This window comes from Miniopterus schreibersii, assembly GCF_964146895.1.
Source record: "Miniopterus schreibersii genome assembly, chromosome: 3".
Lineage (NCBI taxonomy): Eukaryota > Metazoa > Chordata > Mammalia > Chiroptera > Miniopteridae > Miniopterus > Miniopterus schreibersii.
Window position 1 is genome coordinate 49697489 of NC_138103.1, and position 17780 is coordinate 49715268.

General features: G+C 37.4%; 1 protein-coding gene across 1 annotated transcript in view; it reads left to right on the top strand.

Annotated features, from left to right (window-relative positions):
- The window catches only part of SLCO4C1 (solute carrier organic anion transporter family member 4C1), a 59057-nt gene extending 53842 nt beyond the window's left edge, over positions 1 to 5215 (top strand). Inside the window, exons 12-13 of the mRNA XM_081132061.1 lie at positions 627 to 764; positions 2545 to 5215. Coding sequence (XP_080988187.1) covers positions 627 to 764; positions 2545 to 2705 — 299 coding nt within the window. The 3' untranslated portion in view covers positions 2706 to 5215. The remainder of the gene's footprint in view (positions 1 to 626; positions 765 to 2544) is intronic.
- Positions 5216 to 17780: the final 12565 nt, after the last annotated feature.

A 17780-nucleotide genomic window follows, 5' to 3' on the forward strand; every position in this document is an offset into this window, starting at 1 on the left:
TAGGCATGTTAGTATTAATGTTTTGTGTACACGTTACATTCTCATGCGCGCACATACATACAGTACACGCTGTTCTTAGCACTTATTTTGTGCATCAATAATTTATTTTGATTTGTAAAGGTATTATAGCTAATTTCAAAGACACTTATTAAATTAGAAAAGCAGTGAATTAAAATATTTAATTAGATGTCAATGCAATATATGCCAGTGATTTTTATTAAAATATTTTTAATTGATTAGAAATGTATAATTATGTGTAATTATTTTAGACTTTTTGCCTAAGTTTCTTCCTTATTACTTGTATATGAACTGATTGGTTTGCAAATGGACAGATTAATACCTATTCTTATTTATTTAAAATATATGGAGAGCAGGCAGACAGCTGTAGTGGGGTGGGGTGTTGGGGGCGTGGAGGGATTGAACAAAAAAGAAAAAAGAGAACTCATGGACAACAGTGTGGCGACTGCTGTGTGGGGAGGTGGAAGAAGGCATGGAGGGGATAAATAGTGATGGGAAAAAACAAGATACAGTAAAAAAATAAAATACATGGATATCCTTAAACATAAAAATCTGTAATTATAACCTATAATCTTTACCCATGTGTATTTCACATATAATTCTTCTAGGCTCTATACCTGGACCGATTATATTTGGTGTCACAATAGACAGCGCATGTATTCTCTGGGATGTTAATGAATGTGGAGTTAAAGGAGCTTGCTGGATGTATGATAACATCAGGATGGCCCGTCTGCTAGTGGCTATAAGTAAGTAGTGACTTCTTAATAACTTTAGAGTAAATCTGTGATGGCAAGAGAAAAACAATTTCATTGTTACTTACTTCAGTTTTTAAATGTTCAGTTTGCACTTTTGGGCTCTCCTATAGTCCTGAAGCAGAGATCAGGTATCAGCAGGTTATGAAAGGCTTTTCCTGGGGTCTGCAGGACTAAGTCTAAAATAGGAGAGAATAACATTTTAGCTTTCATTACACCACATATCATTTAATTTTCTTTTAACAACTTCTCTCAAACTTTTTTGGGGGAATCTAACAGAAGTTGAAGGAGAATGCTAATAAACTCTGGAATGATTTCATCTAGGTATCTGGGCTTTAGAAAGCACATAGAGCTGAGGAAGGGTAGTGTCTTTTGGCTCTAAGGAATGTTACAAGAAATCTTTTCATAAGTTTAGAAGATGAGCCATGATTTTTAACCCTTTTTGCCTTTGGCAGCCTGTCATATAGTCTTGGTAAAGCAATAAATGAAAATTAAGATTAAGGAAACAGAACAATGCATCTAGTTTGTAAGAGTAAGATAAAAATTTTAAAACACCCTAAGAAATTAGAATGTTTTAAAACAGAGAAATCCTAGATAGAAAATATATATTTACATAATGTGTGATTTTCATTGCAATTATATTGGCATATGTTTCAGGATAGTTTATTGCTCTTGCATGTGTTTAAACCCAGAGTATGCTGTCTGAATTTATGACAGTAGTAAAATATCCACTGAAGAAATAAATATGTAAATTTTTAAAAAGGGAAAGTTAATATTGACTAGAATAGGCAAAATTAATCTTCCTATCACTTTTACTTGCTGAAAAACATTTTTATTCAGTGTGCTTTTATGTTTAAAAATGTAATTGATTATATTTGTAGTCTTTCATCAAAAGATAAAGGTAATGAATTGTTCGGTTTCCTACTGTGATGAATGTGAGAGTTTTTCCCCTCAAACACATAGACCTTTAATTTTTTCAAAAACATTGTAACAGTAGTACTTATGTAATTAATCTTCCTATAAATCTAGAAACACTTAGCTCATTCTTATTTTTCAAATGCACATTTTGAGTAAAATATTAATGATTAATACAAAGTAGCTATATTGTAAAAACTACATTGTAAGGCTATTTATCATATTAGACTGGAACTTAAAGGCTTGTGATGTGGCCAGAACTAGTTTCTCTTCATATAGTTGAGCTCAAAATCTGAGTTCTTTGAAAACAAATCAAAGTTTGTCGAAGTGACTCTTGATGTTTCATATTTTTAGTTGATACTTAAAAGTAAGTTTGGCTGAGTACTAAATGTGATATATTCTCATAGAGGCTTTCTCCTAAGAACTCCAAAACTTTTTTACTTTTAGAGTTATTTTCCATTATGACCAAGAAAATTCTGCAACTGTTTCAGGTTCAAGAATGTTATAAGCTGTTTTCCTTTGTCATTGATTTCTGGTTGCTTGTAATTTTTTTATAGATATGGTATTGTATCAATAAAATTAGAAAGGAATGTACAATTATAACCAAGAATAAAATAATTATTGTGTATTTTTATTGTTTAGAAGAAAAATGCAGACTAGTTCATTGAAATGTATACAATTTTTTTATTGAAGAATATAAGCTTCCTAAAGTTTTAAAAATTTAAAACATAGAACTATAATGCCTGTATACTTTTTAATATAGTGAACTTCTAGATATAAAGAATCTCTCAATGAGAATTGATTCTTTTTTAATAATTAAAGGCCCAAATGCATGATTAGTTTTTCTTCTTACATTTAGGTGTTACTTGTAAAGTTATCACCATTCTCTTCAATGGGCTTGCAATCTTTTTCTATAAACCGCCACCAGTAGAAACAGATGTGTCCTTTCACGGTTCGAGTGCAGTTTTGACCGCTGTTGCAGTGGAATGTGACCTCACCAGAGCAAGAAATGAGGGATGAAATAGGAAAAGAGGGGAGAGTGGTACAGCTGGAGAACTGGCCTCCACTTGTAAGAGTGCACATTGCTGTCGCAGCGTCATCGGCTCAATATGGACAGTCATTTAAAAATCGATGTTTTATAAGTAAATATGCTTTCTGTGTATGTATGGCATATATGTATGGACTCATTTGTTTTATTTTGATGTAAGAAACAGACCTGTGCCTTCAAAGTTCCACCAAAAGCCTCAACACACGCGCGCGCGCGCACACACACACACACACACACACTCACACACACACTTCCCATTGTCTAAGTATGAAGTTCTCAACTAAAAAAAAAAAGCCAGTGATGAGTTAAAATTTATCGTTTCAAAAATTAATTGTATTTATGCATGATTTTCAAAAACTACTATTGAAAATCCATGAATTAAAAACCAGCTAAATAATATCATTTGTTTTTAAACTTACATATACTAATCTGTCCTTTATCACAGAAAGTTACAGAACTGTTAGAACATAGGTTAATTATCTTCTGTGTCCCGGCATATAGTGAATTTAGAAATATCAGCATTATATATACATATTTTCACTTTAACTCAAGAAATCCAGGAGGTAATTTATTGATATTGCTGATTTTTAACACTTACCTCTTAATATGAATCTGTGATAGTGTTGTTCAATTACATATCTTCCAGGGAAAAGTACCAGCTTCAGCAAAGTGCCAGTTAGACACAAAAAGATTTTTTTTTTTTAATGACATATGTTTTTTATTGGTTTTCTTTGAAAAGATTTAATGAACTTTTGATCAATGTTTAGATACTCAGTACTTTAATTTTTATCATTTAAAAAACTGATTACCTAGTACATTACTTATGGCACCTAAAATAGCACTTTGCTTATAGGAGGCATGCACTGTTACTGTTGATTAAAACAAACTCTACTCTAACTGATCCATTTATTTGAAGGATAAACCATTTCACATGTCTGATAACATTACAACACTCCATGTATTCAGGTCAGACTTCAGCCAACTTTGTCTACTTAGAATGTGGAGAAAAATAGATCAGTGAACATCAGTGAAAATAACACCTGCCTGGTCCTCAATTTTACTGATTAAGAAGAGTGTTGATTCATAACCACTTGAAGTTTTTGTGAAATAAGTTTACTAACTTAATAAGGTTAGCTTTTTTACAAGCAGCGTGCTATATACACTGTGACCAGACTAACAGAATGAGAGTAAAGGCCTGGTAGGAAACCAGGACCAAAAGCACTAGTCTTTACAGAATTTAAGAGATTATGTTTCATGGTAATCTGTGGCCAGTGATGATTCAAGAAACCAGTAGCATTTATAAATTGAAGTGCAAGAGGAATGAAATAGAGTTAGGCAAGCAAGCACACTGAATTTTAGAGAATTAGAGGAGCAGTGGGTCAGGAATCAGAGACAGATGAACTTAAACCAGGAACATAAAAACCAGAGGTTCAGGCCAGATGGGTAGTCAGAAAACCCAGGTATTTGGGAAGCAGGAAATTCACAGCAACCAAAGAGACAGTGCAAGGTAGACAGGGAAGAAACACATGATACTTTGATTCAGAATCAGTCTCCCTTCCACCCAGCCAGACACATTTTAAATGCTGCTCCCTTTTGGAGCCGCGGCTAAAGGACAGCTTAGGCTTTCTGTGTCTACATGTGGAAGCAGGGAATTGAATAAAAAATTTTTCTGGATGTAAAATAATGGCAAATTCCAAGGAACTCATTGATAAAGATGTGAAACAACAGCAAGCGAGGAAACAGAGTAACTATGAAAATATATTCATCTAAGGCACTTAATTAAGAGAAGAATAAAATCACCCCATACATAAAAATAGTTTGATGAACAAGTCACTAAATAATTGGCATTCATAATGATTTTTAGTTTTCAGGGGTTTTATTGTATTCTGTGTACTCAATTTTATGATACATTTTACAAACTTTAATAATGGTTGAAGTGAAAGTAATTTTGGCACTTGAAGGAAGGAAGTCAGTCTCTTATTTATAATATACATAATTACAAAGAATACCTCCTTTCATGATAGGGCAGTATAGACACTACTGTAATTTATAAATGTTGTTTATACTTTTGGATTCACCTGGATTTATACGGGTTGGTATTATGCTACTCTTAAAAACAAAATTTTTCATAATATGTATTTTTCACAATTTGTAATGATTTTTAAGCTTGAATCTGTAAATTGACCTGTGGTTTTTGTATGTAATTAATTGCGTATGTCTTAAAACTTTCATTTTAACCTTTGGTTTCCTTACTGTAGGAAATCCAAATGTAACACTCTTATACAGGGAGAGAACTGTATACAATTGGTTTAGCTATGTAAATTGGAGGAAAATATAAATAAAATTTTAGCTCTATTTTCTTTCAAGATTTTTTAAATTGTAAACAGTTGTGCAAAATGTATATACGTGCCTTTCTTAAAAATCAGACTGTTTATACTAGTGTGTTTTAAGTGTTTAATCTTATTAAATGGTACGGATTTTGAAATATGATTTGTCTGTTTATGAATACTTGCACATATGATGGTCGGGAGAGGGGAAATCAGTGTACTTTTGAACTTGGTGAATGTGATTTAGTTAATCCAGTGATTTGTGGTATCTCAACAGATGTATTTAATTCAATATAAACCACACACATTATGAAATATATACTGAAATTCTTCACACAGTCGTTTCCATGTATGAAAGATGGATATAAAATAGTTATATGAGTGGGATATATGTTACAGATAATTTGTTGTGAAATACCTGACACTGCAAAAGTAATGTTTTGGAAAGGTTATATTTAATTCATATTGGGTTATCCAAATAGTACAGTATTTTTTAAAGAGATCAGATTGGAGGCAGCTGATCGATGTTTCTCTCTCTCTATCCCTTTACTTTCCTCTCTCTAAAAATCAGTAAAAAACGTATTTTTTAAAAAACCACAAAAACATTGCTGGGAATCATGCTAGTGATGGGGATGTTTCTCAGGAAGGAGGCTGGTGTCTCTTCCCAGTTGGATGTTTGCTGGGTTCAGCCCATCAGAATGGCGTGTACACCCCAATATGCTGAGTGAGGGAAGGAACACAGCTGGGGGCCCGGCTTGAGCCGAGGAGGCCGCGGGGAGCGGCTGCAGGAAGCCTTGGGGAGCGGCTGCACGCCTCTAGGGCCGGGAGCATGGCATTGGGGAGCGGCCTTGGCGGGACTGCCCCGAAGAGCTGCTGCTGGGAGGTCCTCAGAGGGGCCCTGACTTACACTGGCTTCACTTACGAGTTTTCAATGTTACGGGGGCGGGGAAGCAATAAACAAACATTCGGTAGAAACCACGCTTGGACTCCTGGTCTTTCCAGAGCCTGGACCGGTCTTCAGGCCCGGCGTGCGCTCAGCCGAGTGCGTCGATGGTGAGTGACCAGACAGCCACTGTTTTTCACTTTCGGGGCGGAATTCAACAAATGACATGAGATATTCAGCACTTTTTAATAAAACAGGCTTTGTGTTCGGTGGTTTTGCCCAACTGTGGGCCAGTGTCACTGTTCTGCGTGTTTAAGGTAGACTGGGCCGAGCTATAATGTTCGGCAGGTTAACAGTATTAAATGCATTTAAAATATCATACAGTATTTTAAATTTGCGATGGGTTTATTGGGACGTAACTCCGTCGTCAGGGGAAGAGCATCTGTAGAGGCAGGAACTAAGGTGAGTGGGTCTGTAAGAAATCAGCCCGAGGGAGCATCAGCCTGTCTGGGAGTGGGTCATCTCAGGAGTCACCATGGACCTACACTTGCACCCCATAATTAAACCAGCTTCTTGAGAGGCCTGCCGGAAAGGAGGGCGTGGAGGTCAGCCCGTGTTAGCTAAGAGAAAATGATGCAGGTCCTGGCGGTATCAGGGTTTTGCCTCTTTCCATCTCCCTGCAGAAGGTGGAAGGACTAGTGAGTTTATTACCCCTCCCCTGATGGGATGCTTTTCTATACGTCGGTTCTAATTTGGGGGCCTGAGGGAACAGACCTTTCTGATACTTAAAAAAGGGCCTTGTAGCTATGGAATCTGACCAGAATGTTGTCAAGGAGGTGGGGTTAATGGATCCTACAAAATGTATTTGAAGGTAGCAATGGGATAAGGTTGTTTACAGGAGTTCCACCTCTCCTAGTTTTGTTACGATCTTTGTGTCCTTTTACTTATTCAGAGCCAATAAACACTATGACTTTAGTATATTTCTAACCTGTGAGAAAAGTTATTCTTTAACTTTTTGAAAATCATTAACTAGAATTTGGGTTGAGTGATTTAACAACAAAGGCTGAAGTTGAAGTCACCTGTTCAACCCCATCCAGGACCAATTAAATTCACTTGTTAAAAATCTAGGTGATTCTAAAACGAAGTCAAGGTTAGAAACGGCTAAGTAGAAACTAGCAAATTGAAGGAGTTTAGGCAAAGGTAGAGAATCACATTTTGCGAGTGATTTAATTATGTTTTCTTATTTCTAATTTGATCTCTAAGAGAAGAAAAGTCTAGTTTGAAAGCAAAGAATAGAAAAGGAATGATGGGGTAACTGAGGGTTTCTGAAAATATTAAAACATTGAGTTGGGGAAGAAAGGGTGTTGGAAAGTTGGAAAGCATTGGAGAGAAATTTGCCTGTTTTTAAGTTATTCCCAGAGCGATTCCTTTCAGAAATAAAAACTTAGAGATTAGTACATGATAAATTGATAAACACGTTAGTGAGCCATTTCCGTAATAATGTGGGCCCAACACTCAAGACAGGTTATTTCCTGGAGAGATCCAAGGATAGAGTTGAGTGTGTGGCACTATGTGGCGATAATGTGAGAAATTCTGGTAAAGGAGAATGGAGCAGATTTGACATAACTAAGTGGAGATACTTAAGACACTGACAGACATAAAATAAAGACATCCTGGCAAATGTTCCTCAACTATATTCTCGAGATCTTCCAAAGATTATGCAAAAAACTGACCCATCTGGCTTCCCAGTGACAGAATACTCTGACTAGTTTCTTTGCTATTGTCAGCAAAGCAGTTTACCCAAGGAAATGAAAAAATAAAGCACTGTATCAAATATATCTAATTTGTTTTTTTTCTCTTTTTCTTGTCTTACATACATCTCCTTTTGCTTTGGTTAGATTAAGTCAATCTATTGGCTTTCCCTTTGCACGTATAAGTAAATGGTGTAATGGTAATTATCGTATGTCTTGGACAGGTGATTTGAAGGTCTGAAAATTATAAGCAGCAGAACCTGTTGGCTAACACTGCTCGTGAAAACACTTTCAAAAAATATAACAAATATCAAGTAATTCTAGTGAAAACGAGGCTGTTATTGCTTATTGAAAATATCAGTTACTGCTTATCTATTGAGCATGAGGAAATGTGCTAGATGTATTACACATTTTATACTCTCTGCAGCACTAACAATTACTTCACACGAGAGAAAACTAAAGCCCAGGGGAATTAAATTTTCAAGGGCAAAAAGCTAGTAAGTGTCAGAGCTAGAACTTGAATCCAAGTATCTGTGGTTCCAAAGCTTGGGCTTTTTCTTTTTTTCACTGGCATATGCTGAAGATAAGTACATAGATTTAAAAGAAAGCAAGCAAACCAAAAGCACAGATTTAATTATGGGGATTATACAATATCTCTTTCAATCCAAAAATTATATTTCATGAAGTTATAGTTAGTAAGCAAATTTGAGTCACTAGATATAAAAATGTGTTCGTCACCAGAAAAAAGTGTTAAATTGAAATCCTTTCGTATTTCCAGATTTGCAATTTACGTTTGTACCAGCAGGTGGCAGTGTTGTTTTTACTACCACAGTAAAGGCGCTTTGCTTTCAGAGCCTTTCCCTTTTCTACGTGGAGGAGTATTTCTCGTTTCTTGGTAAAATTTTCATTTGCATATTTTATTATCATTGTCCCTCTCCTAGTGATTTTTCCAGAATTCTTTTCTCACTGCAGGTAATTGGAAGGATTTCCAGTTAGAAGAGAAACTATTTACTAACTAATGAGAATTATTTGTCGGTGCAACTTTCACTTTTTCTACTTTTTTTTCCCCCTCACTTGAAAATGGAATGGCACAGATTTCGTTGTTTTTCTTTCCAGATATTGGCCAAGAGTGAATTTTAGATAATGTATATAGTTTTAGATACTTATATTTTATTTTAAACACCAAATACCTATTTAAATTCTCTCCTATTAACAGTATTTGATCCTTATAAAGCATAGAAAAGAAATTCCAAAAATAATAAATTTCTAAATTTTGACCAGGTTGTCTCTCCTTTGGCAAATATGAGTTCTGTGCATACTAAAATTATTAACATTTTTTTACTATTATACTGGGATTTCCTGCCATTAGTATCTATAATACCACCTGAAGATAAAATTTAAAAAAATGACTCTGAGGATATAGATAATATGTTCTCGTATTTATTATATACAAGTGTGTTTATAATCTCAAGCCCTTTTTGGCTAGCCAGGAAATGCATTATGTTCTGTAGTTCTCTTACAAAACTATCTCTCTCAAAGTTTCTTTTTAGTCCAGTTGGGGCTTTAATATGCACTGCTGTGACTAGAGTTACCGTCCTCAAAAACTTAGCATCTAATTGATGAAATAAAGCCAAAGTATGTGAAGAGTTAACAAAACAATTCAAAATTTAAGTAAACGTCAAAACATTCAGTTTCCAGAAACATTTATTGGCCTTTTATTTAATACCAGGAACTATTTGAGTTCCAAACAGTCTATATTCTTCAGGGTCTCATGAGCTTTTGTAAATAGAATCATGGTTAATCAATTATATTAAAATATAGTTCAATTTTATCACCAGGCTTTTTATGTAGAGGAGTTTGGTGTGAAGCACGGCACTTAATACAGAAATATAGATCCTACCCTCTCACAGCCCCTCCCAAGCCAGTGCTTACAGTCAGTAAATCTGTAAAGAAATATAATATGTAGTGTTCAAATTGTTACCAGAATGCACAATGGGAGTGACTCAACAACTCTATCTGGAATTTTTATGTAGGGGAATGACAGCTGTGTTAGTGATTTAGAAAGTGATGGATTGACATCATGTTACAAAGCAATACCTGATCGCAAACGACTTGCCGAGTTTTATGCCCAAACTGGTTTAGTTAGAGCTGACTTCATAGTGGAACAGGCACTAACAGGCCCTGAGTATGCATCCTAACCTCATTTTCCACAGGTGATACTGCTTTTTGCTTTACAGAAAAGAGAAAGACATTAAATAGGACTCTTTTCAGCCTCTATTTACATCTCTTTACACCCTGTTTACAAATTAACGTTTATCTGGTTTTCATACCATCTCAGTGGAAAAGAGACCCTTTCATTTTAAAAATTATGTGCCAACTTCGCCCCTTCATTCCTTTCGGAGTCCCTCTGTTGGTGTTTTTCTGGACCTTGCTCAATTAATTTCCCTTTGTAGAATACATTAATCTCTCCTCCCTTCCTCTTTCACATCTAAAGAATTTAAGGTTCTCCCTTCTCTAGAAAATTTGTTCATTCCCTGTATGTCTTCCAAACGCACGACTCCAGCCCTGATCTGCCTCCCCATATTCAGGTGGATGTGTAGTGGACATGTCCCTTGGGCCAAATCACAGTCATCGTAAACTCCATTTGCCAGCAACTGAGCTCACCGTCTACCCTGCTTCCCCCAAGTCGGCCTCCTTCCTTCTCTTGCTTTCTCCATTCTGGTTAATGGCTGTGCCCGGCTGACTCCCAGACTCCCCTCTGCCTTTTCAGCCTGAAGCCATCAGCAATCCTATTCTAAACCCATGAACAATCCCTGTCTCGACAACAGGCTATAAACCAGCAACAACTACTGTGTGTAATGGCCATAATTTCAAGAAAAGGATAACATACGAACATATTTTTAAATTTCTTCAAAAAATGGCATATCTAGATCTAGACTGAATTTTTATTTATTCATTATCTATATATATTGTCAAGAAACAATTGAATTCAGGAAACATCAAGAATGATAAAGTACTAAATTTAATTTCTTGGCTTAATTTTTATTTTCAAACATTTCCTTCATGAAAGTGTTACTGGGGAGATGATGAGACCTCGGTTCTTGTCTACTTGAGGGAAAGATTTCAATCAAGAGACAAAGTGTAGCAAAGTAAGAATTTATCGACAGCAGCAAAAATATGCTTAGGACAGTGAACCAAGAAAGGGCGTGGAAGAATCAACTGGAGAGCCCAGGTGGGGCTGCTTTGCTCACGGGGAAGTCAGAGAGAAGGGGACCTTGGAGACAGGTTCAGGGAATTAGCCCAGGACGAGCTGCTGCTGCCCATTGCTCCCCTGGTTGCAAGTGGGGTCCCTTAGATGGAGGAAGGGGAAAGGGAATGGCAAGAGCATGCTCCTCTGTGGAAGAGTACACGCAGTGGGTCCTTCATCCTGAGCATATTTATTTCTCTTGCAGGTGGAAATCTTAGGGAGGTCTCGGGGGAGCGTCTCAATAGAATATTCATCAGCTTTCCAGGTGTGCTCTTTCAGGGTTGTGGTCCCCACTGATTGGTCGGTGCCGGGGCAGGGGGTCATTAGTCAATGCAGCTGGTCCTGAGGCAGCCATGGGATCACTTGGTTGGTTTTACTGCTTTTCTGGGCCTGGAGCTGAAATACAACTGAGGCCTACGTGTTTATGGAGGTAAAGGTCAGGAGGGTCTAAACCGCATGACTAATGATATGAAAAGTCAGGGGGTCAAAACCGAGTGACCAGGGATATACTGGGGGAGGTTAGGTTACCCTGGGGTGAGGTTCTTGTTTTCCAGTTTTGCTCCTTGCCAGGCATCTGGGACTTTTGCCCTGGCGAGTTTCTGTACCTGGCCCATTGTCCTTGCTCTGCTCTTGTCTGTCTAACTGCCTGTAACAAATGCATGATAATTTAGTAATCTGAAATATGAATCACTTGCTGATATAAACTCAAAATGGAAATGCTTACTCTCTGGAATTTTTTTCCAGCTCCACAGCACCCAGCTGATTGGCCAGACCCAGTCCTGGGGAAAAGCTATGAAATAAAATAGATGGTTTTGAATATTTTAAAAATAATTTTATCAGGCATTAGGGTGTCAAAGCAAAAATTGCACTGGGCACATTTAAATAGGTAAGAAAGACTTTATTCAAGAGAGACCTGAACTCAGTCTGAAAGCAACTCCATAGAAACAAGAGGTAGTGTTTTATTTTGATTTGTTTTTTTAAGAGGTGTGGAGAGGGGGACATCACAGGCCATCTTTGTTTTCCAACTGGTTTTAACCAAAGAAAAGTAAATTCTCACTTATCTTCATGAGAGGAGGCAGTTTTACAATGCAGATCAAGGAACCCACGGAAGTTGGGCCTGGTGAAAGGGGTGCTACCTTCCTGTGTGACTACATTTCAAAGGAATGGTACCCAAGTGCTTGAGAAAGACATTTCTAGGTTGTAAAACAGGCAAGAAGCTTTTAAAAATATTTACACCTTAAAGGGGCAGAGAAAGAATTTACAATGACCAGGTTTCTAAAGTACTATATGTGTTCTAAGAAAAGGGAGGTCAGGGCCTTGAGTCAGCCAGAAGCTTTTCTAAGGTTTAGTCATAAGAGGAATGGTAAAGCTGTCTTGGTCAAGGGGATGCAAGTTCTTAGACTTTATTTCAGTCTTCCCTAAAGTCTCTCTGAGCACATTTTATACAGCATCTCTTTGTGGTTGCTTGGTATTTGATTTTGGATTTTGGGAATCTGTAGTATAATAGCTCTTAAGTTTTAGTCTGACTTATCCTATTACTTTATAATTAAACAATATATCTGTCAATGGATTTGTGTTTTTAATCAAAAGAGTATAATAGAGCAATTAGTTGCTAGAAACTGAGAGAAACTAAGCCACAGTGTCCTTAACAGACATTGATCCGATTTTGACTATTTTACATTCTCAGTAAAGAAGAGAACGCATAAAAGACTCTGCTGCGAGCTGAACTGGCGGTGATAACACAGGCTCAGAAACACTAAAGCTAATTACATACAGTAAATGGTTTGAATGCGGGCCAATAAGAGATTGGGCAGTAAGCATATTAAAGGCTCTGTAATAGAAGACATGAAACGAGACAAAAGAAATGAGGGATGGAAATGTGACGCAGGGAAGGAAAGTCATACGGGAGATTAAGAAAATGACACTGCGGTTGTGCTTCATCTCAGTTGAAGTGAACGACCTTCTTTGGCGGGGGTTCATGAATCCAGTCTTTATAGGAACACAGACGCACACGGGGTATGCCGCGTAGCTTCTTTTTGCCTTTCTCTGTTTCTATCTTTTCTCCTTAATGCTTAGGTGAGTAGCTGCATTGCAGATATGCAATCCATACACACGGAACTTGAAAGAATGGAGATGCAATAGGCTATGCTCATCTCCCTGAAGACTTTTCCAATGTCGTACCTCTTCGCCAGTCAAAAACTGCTGCGTTTATACATTAATAACTGTTCAGTTGATGGAGAGAGGTGTTGTCATGTTCCTGGACTAAAAGGCCCTTTTGCCCGTGAGTGTCAAAGCCCCATAAGACATGAATGAACAGGCGCTTTCGGCAGGACAGTGAGGGATTATTTCGGGAAGTGGCCCATGCCCAGGAACAGGTGAGCTCATGCCCAAAGGCCTGGCTCCCCGTGGCTTCCAGGGGATGGGTTATGTAGGGGAAAATCATTAATCATGGTGACTGAGGGAGCTGGGGTCCTGACTGGCTGGCACTAGGGTAGGGGTAGTTGGTCAGTGCATCTGCTCCTGATGTCAGCCACGGCATCACTTCCTCTGGTTTCTCAGCTTTTCTGGCCCTGGAGCTGAGACACAACCGAGACTTAGATGGTTCCATTTAGTTTGACTGAAACTCTGTCTGTGGGGTCAGCAGACCTGAGGCTTTGTTCCTAAGGCTGTTTGGTGCTGATCAGAATCTTGTTGTCCTGAGGGCTTTACCCCCTTTCAGTGAATTGCGAGGCCCGGGAATTCTGGCCCTCTATTGGATGGAAGTCTCCATTTTGGTGGAAAGTAAATTTTTTAAATGAATTCTCATGCTCATATAAATGTGAATTATATGCTTTATTAGTCCTAAGACAAGACATCCGTGGACCCTGGGTACAGGGAGGGGAAACAAAACCTAAATTTGGTGCCGGCTCTGATCTGTCCTAGATAAAAATATTGTCTTAGAATCATTTCTATTCTATTAAATGTGCACTTAATTCTCAGAGAGTGGAAAAGAGCAAGGACCTTTCAATCAATGAAGTTATAGGAAAAAGAGGCGTGAGTTATAGGAATGAGTGCGTTTGCTGCGCTGTTACGTTGCCTCGGAGTTTTGCAGAGATGAGGTACTGGTCCCAGGGTTCCCAAATTTTCTTAGTTCACAACAAACTTAGCGTCTCAGTAATGTTTTTATTGCACGTCTAGACCCAAAGAAACGGTTAACAACTGCGTTTATGAACTAGATGGGTCCAAAAATTGAATAAATATTCATATTTTTTAAAGTTAATAGTTACTTAAAAAAAGAACACATGTAACTTGAAAGAAATTATATTTTTACTTAGTTCTTAAATAATTACCGTTACTAATGTGTGCACCACTTGAACACTACACAGCTTCTCCAGCCTTAGAATCAGATCGGACGGACGCTGCCATCCTTGTTTCCTATCCCAGTGATTTTCACAGATACTTGCTTTTTATCATAGTGATTGCTGAAAACTCAGCTTTTCAAAGATATGTCATCATCAAAGGAATGTCCGTAGTGCAATCAAATGTTAAGACTGAATTCCTCAAGCTAACAATTTGTGCAGAGTATAACAGGTATCCAGTGTTGCTGTGTTTTCTTAAAAATTTTAAATATCCTACAGGGCCTCCATGAGTTTATTATGGCATGAGGGAAATACAAATTTAAAATTAGAGGCTTAATTCTCCCTGTGGAAAATAAGGGAAGAGATTTCTCTCTCTCCCTTTTCTTAGAGCGTTTCCCTTTTTTTTTTTTTACTTATTTTAAAAAATATATGTTTTTATTGATTTTAGAGAGGAAGGGAGGAGGAGAGAAAGAAACATCAATGATGAGAGGGTCATTGACCAGCTGCCTTCTGCACGCCCCTTACTGGGGGTCAAACCCACAACCCGGGCATGTGCCCTGACTGGGAATTGAACCTACAACAGTTTTGAACATGGGTTCAAGCTCAACCACTGAACCACACTGGCTGAGCGAGCATTTCCTTTAGAAAGGCAACTTCTTTCTGTTGGGAGAGGATTCTGTTTTTAATTATATTTCCCCAAGTTTTTGGGCTTAGTTTCAGAATATGATCCTAGATGCACAGTTTGTAATCTTTTATGCTTTGACCTGATTTAAACATTGCAAACAAATTATAGTTATTATAGATTTATATTTACAGACTTTTTACTTTTTTATTGAGAGAGAGAGAGAGACATCGATCTGTTGTTCCACTTATTTACGCATTTATTGGTTGATTCTTGTATGTGCCCTGAGCAGGAATCGAACCTGCAACCATGGCATATCAGGATGACACTATCCAACTGAGCTACCTGGACAGGGCCCACTTTCTTATATATTGAAATGGTTTGTGTCCCACAGCATTGCCACAACCTTCTAAAAGTTAGAAGGCATGTATCACACTCCTTTTTAAAGTTCTTTTTAGATACAGAGAGCAATCTAACAGGGATTACATGGGTTTCCAGAAAATGACAAGGCTAGTATGGAGGACATGTATGACTATTTTTTTTCATTATTTTAGCAAACTCAGAGTATGTGGTTTGCCAGAGAGTCAAATTCAACACCTACATTTCAGTATCTCATCCTACTTCCCATAGCCTTATGAAAGAATGTTTTTTTGTTCTTTTTAATGGCTGACGAAGAAATATGGTTAAATTATGAGGAAAAAAATCTTCCTGTGTGTTAAAATTTGTAAGACATAGGAATTATGTGCAAGTAAGTTTCTGGAACTTCCCTTTTGGGAGATTGTACTTTACTGATATTCTTCTGTGTTAGTTAAAATTATAACATATGACTATTAAAACAAATTCAATATCCCCCATCCCTTCACCATTCCTTTATCAGCCTTCCCGTTCCCTCGCAATCTCACTCCCCTAACAACTAGGGGGCAGTGCATACGGGCTCCCTACTTTTTTCTGCACACACTCGCGCACATTCACAAGGATAGTTTTCTTCTTTAGTCAGTTATTTGTTTGCCTATTTAGTTTTACAAAGCTAGAAAATGCAATGAAGTTGTCCAGAATTGTATACCCCTTCCCGCCCGTCATTGACTCTGTCAGGGTCGCAGTCATGTCTGGGTGGACCTAGCGCAGCTCCGAGCAGCGCGGGGTCCGAGGGCTGCCCCTTCGCGCCTTCCCCGGCGCCTGCCCTTTCGTGTCTCATCGATAGCAGCCGTTCTCACAGCTCTCGGGTGGTGTCGCCTTTTGGTTTCCATTTGCATTTCTCTTAGAGACAGTGACATTCTTCATCTTTTCAAACCGTGTATATATTACTTAATAAAGACTAAATTACAGTTAAAAACCTCTTAATTCAGTTAGAAAAACTGAGCAGTTTCAGGGGAAGAAAATCCCATTGACTTGCAAAGGGTTTTGGGGCTTTTCAGTGGCATGTCTCACATTTTTCCTTAGCTGCAGTTTTCTGAGTTTGATATCGTAATATACCCTCTTTTACTCTATTCCTCCCGTATATTTATGAAAAAGATGCACAGAAATTGATGGATCTCAAAGGGAAGCATACAGTCTGAAGACTTTCTGAAATTTCTGGTTTGTCTACAGATTTGGAAAGATACTAACAATTCGTCTTCATATGATGACAGACTAACCGGCTAACAAGGGAAGACTTTAGTTGTTCAAGGGAATGCAAAACGCCTTTTGACTTGGTGCCAATTTTTCTATCTTACATAGACACAAACTCCATGCCTTCTAGCATTTATACAAAAGTGTTTTAAATACATTTGCTATGGATTGATTAAATATAACTCAAGCTTTTGCGTGCACACACACACCTTTTTCTCAAAGAAGGACTGAAGTCCTCAGTTTTGAAAAAGTTTCTTGACCAGAGTAAGAGAAATGCATGGAAACAGAACACTTTATTTTTACGCTTAGGAGCACAACCTTACATTGTTTTTTTTTGTGTTTTTTTATTGGAAATTAAATACTGGCAGCTTATAGCATGAAAATAATCAGGAGTTGGTCGGAGAGGCAAGCTCCGCGAGTCATTCATATGGGGTAAATTTTAGCTCAATATGCGCCTTAATAGTTTTGGGCTCCAAAGATCTTTGTTCAAAAATCTGTGTGTAAGTAGCAGTAAAGCACCGTGAAAATCAAAGTAATCATACTCTCTCTGTTACTGATAAGCAGCATTAAGCGATGAGGCTGAGAAAATGAGAAATAATCTACTAAAATCATTACTGAGTTCATTTAATATCTAGATACCAGAGGCTTTAACATTAAACTAATCATAAGAAAACAGTTCATTACACTGCTAAGATACTATCATGAGACATAATAAGCCTGAAGGAGCTCCTAGAAAAAGAGAAAGCCTCACAGTCTTTTTTCCCTCTTTCCTCTTGCTAGTAAATTTCTGACATGCTTTTATTGCATCATATTTTCTCTGGTCACAGAAATGCTAGGCCCCCGGACCAAAAGTATGACACTGACTAGAGGAGTAACACTTACCATCCCAGGATGGGCTAACTGTGCAGTGCTGGTGTTATTTTAGATAATTGCTAAGTTAAAAAACACACACAATATTTTTATCAAACAAAGTCAAGGCAAGTCATTTGACCAAATGGCTGTTATTCTGGGGTATGTGGTAATGAGTACAATAACTAAGGTTACAATCTATCTTTCAACAAAATACCTTACTTTCAATCACTTTGAATTAACTAAAATAAAACCTAGTTTTTACTTCAGTGTTTGAACATTTGTTTTCATACTTTCCTGAGAGTAATGTCTCTGTAAGTAGAAGAAAAAAATTATTCAGCAATATTGAAAACAGGTTTTGGAGAATGTCCACTTTTGTAGCTATTAATCTGTACAGTTTCTCTAATAGCCACTCTTAAATC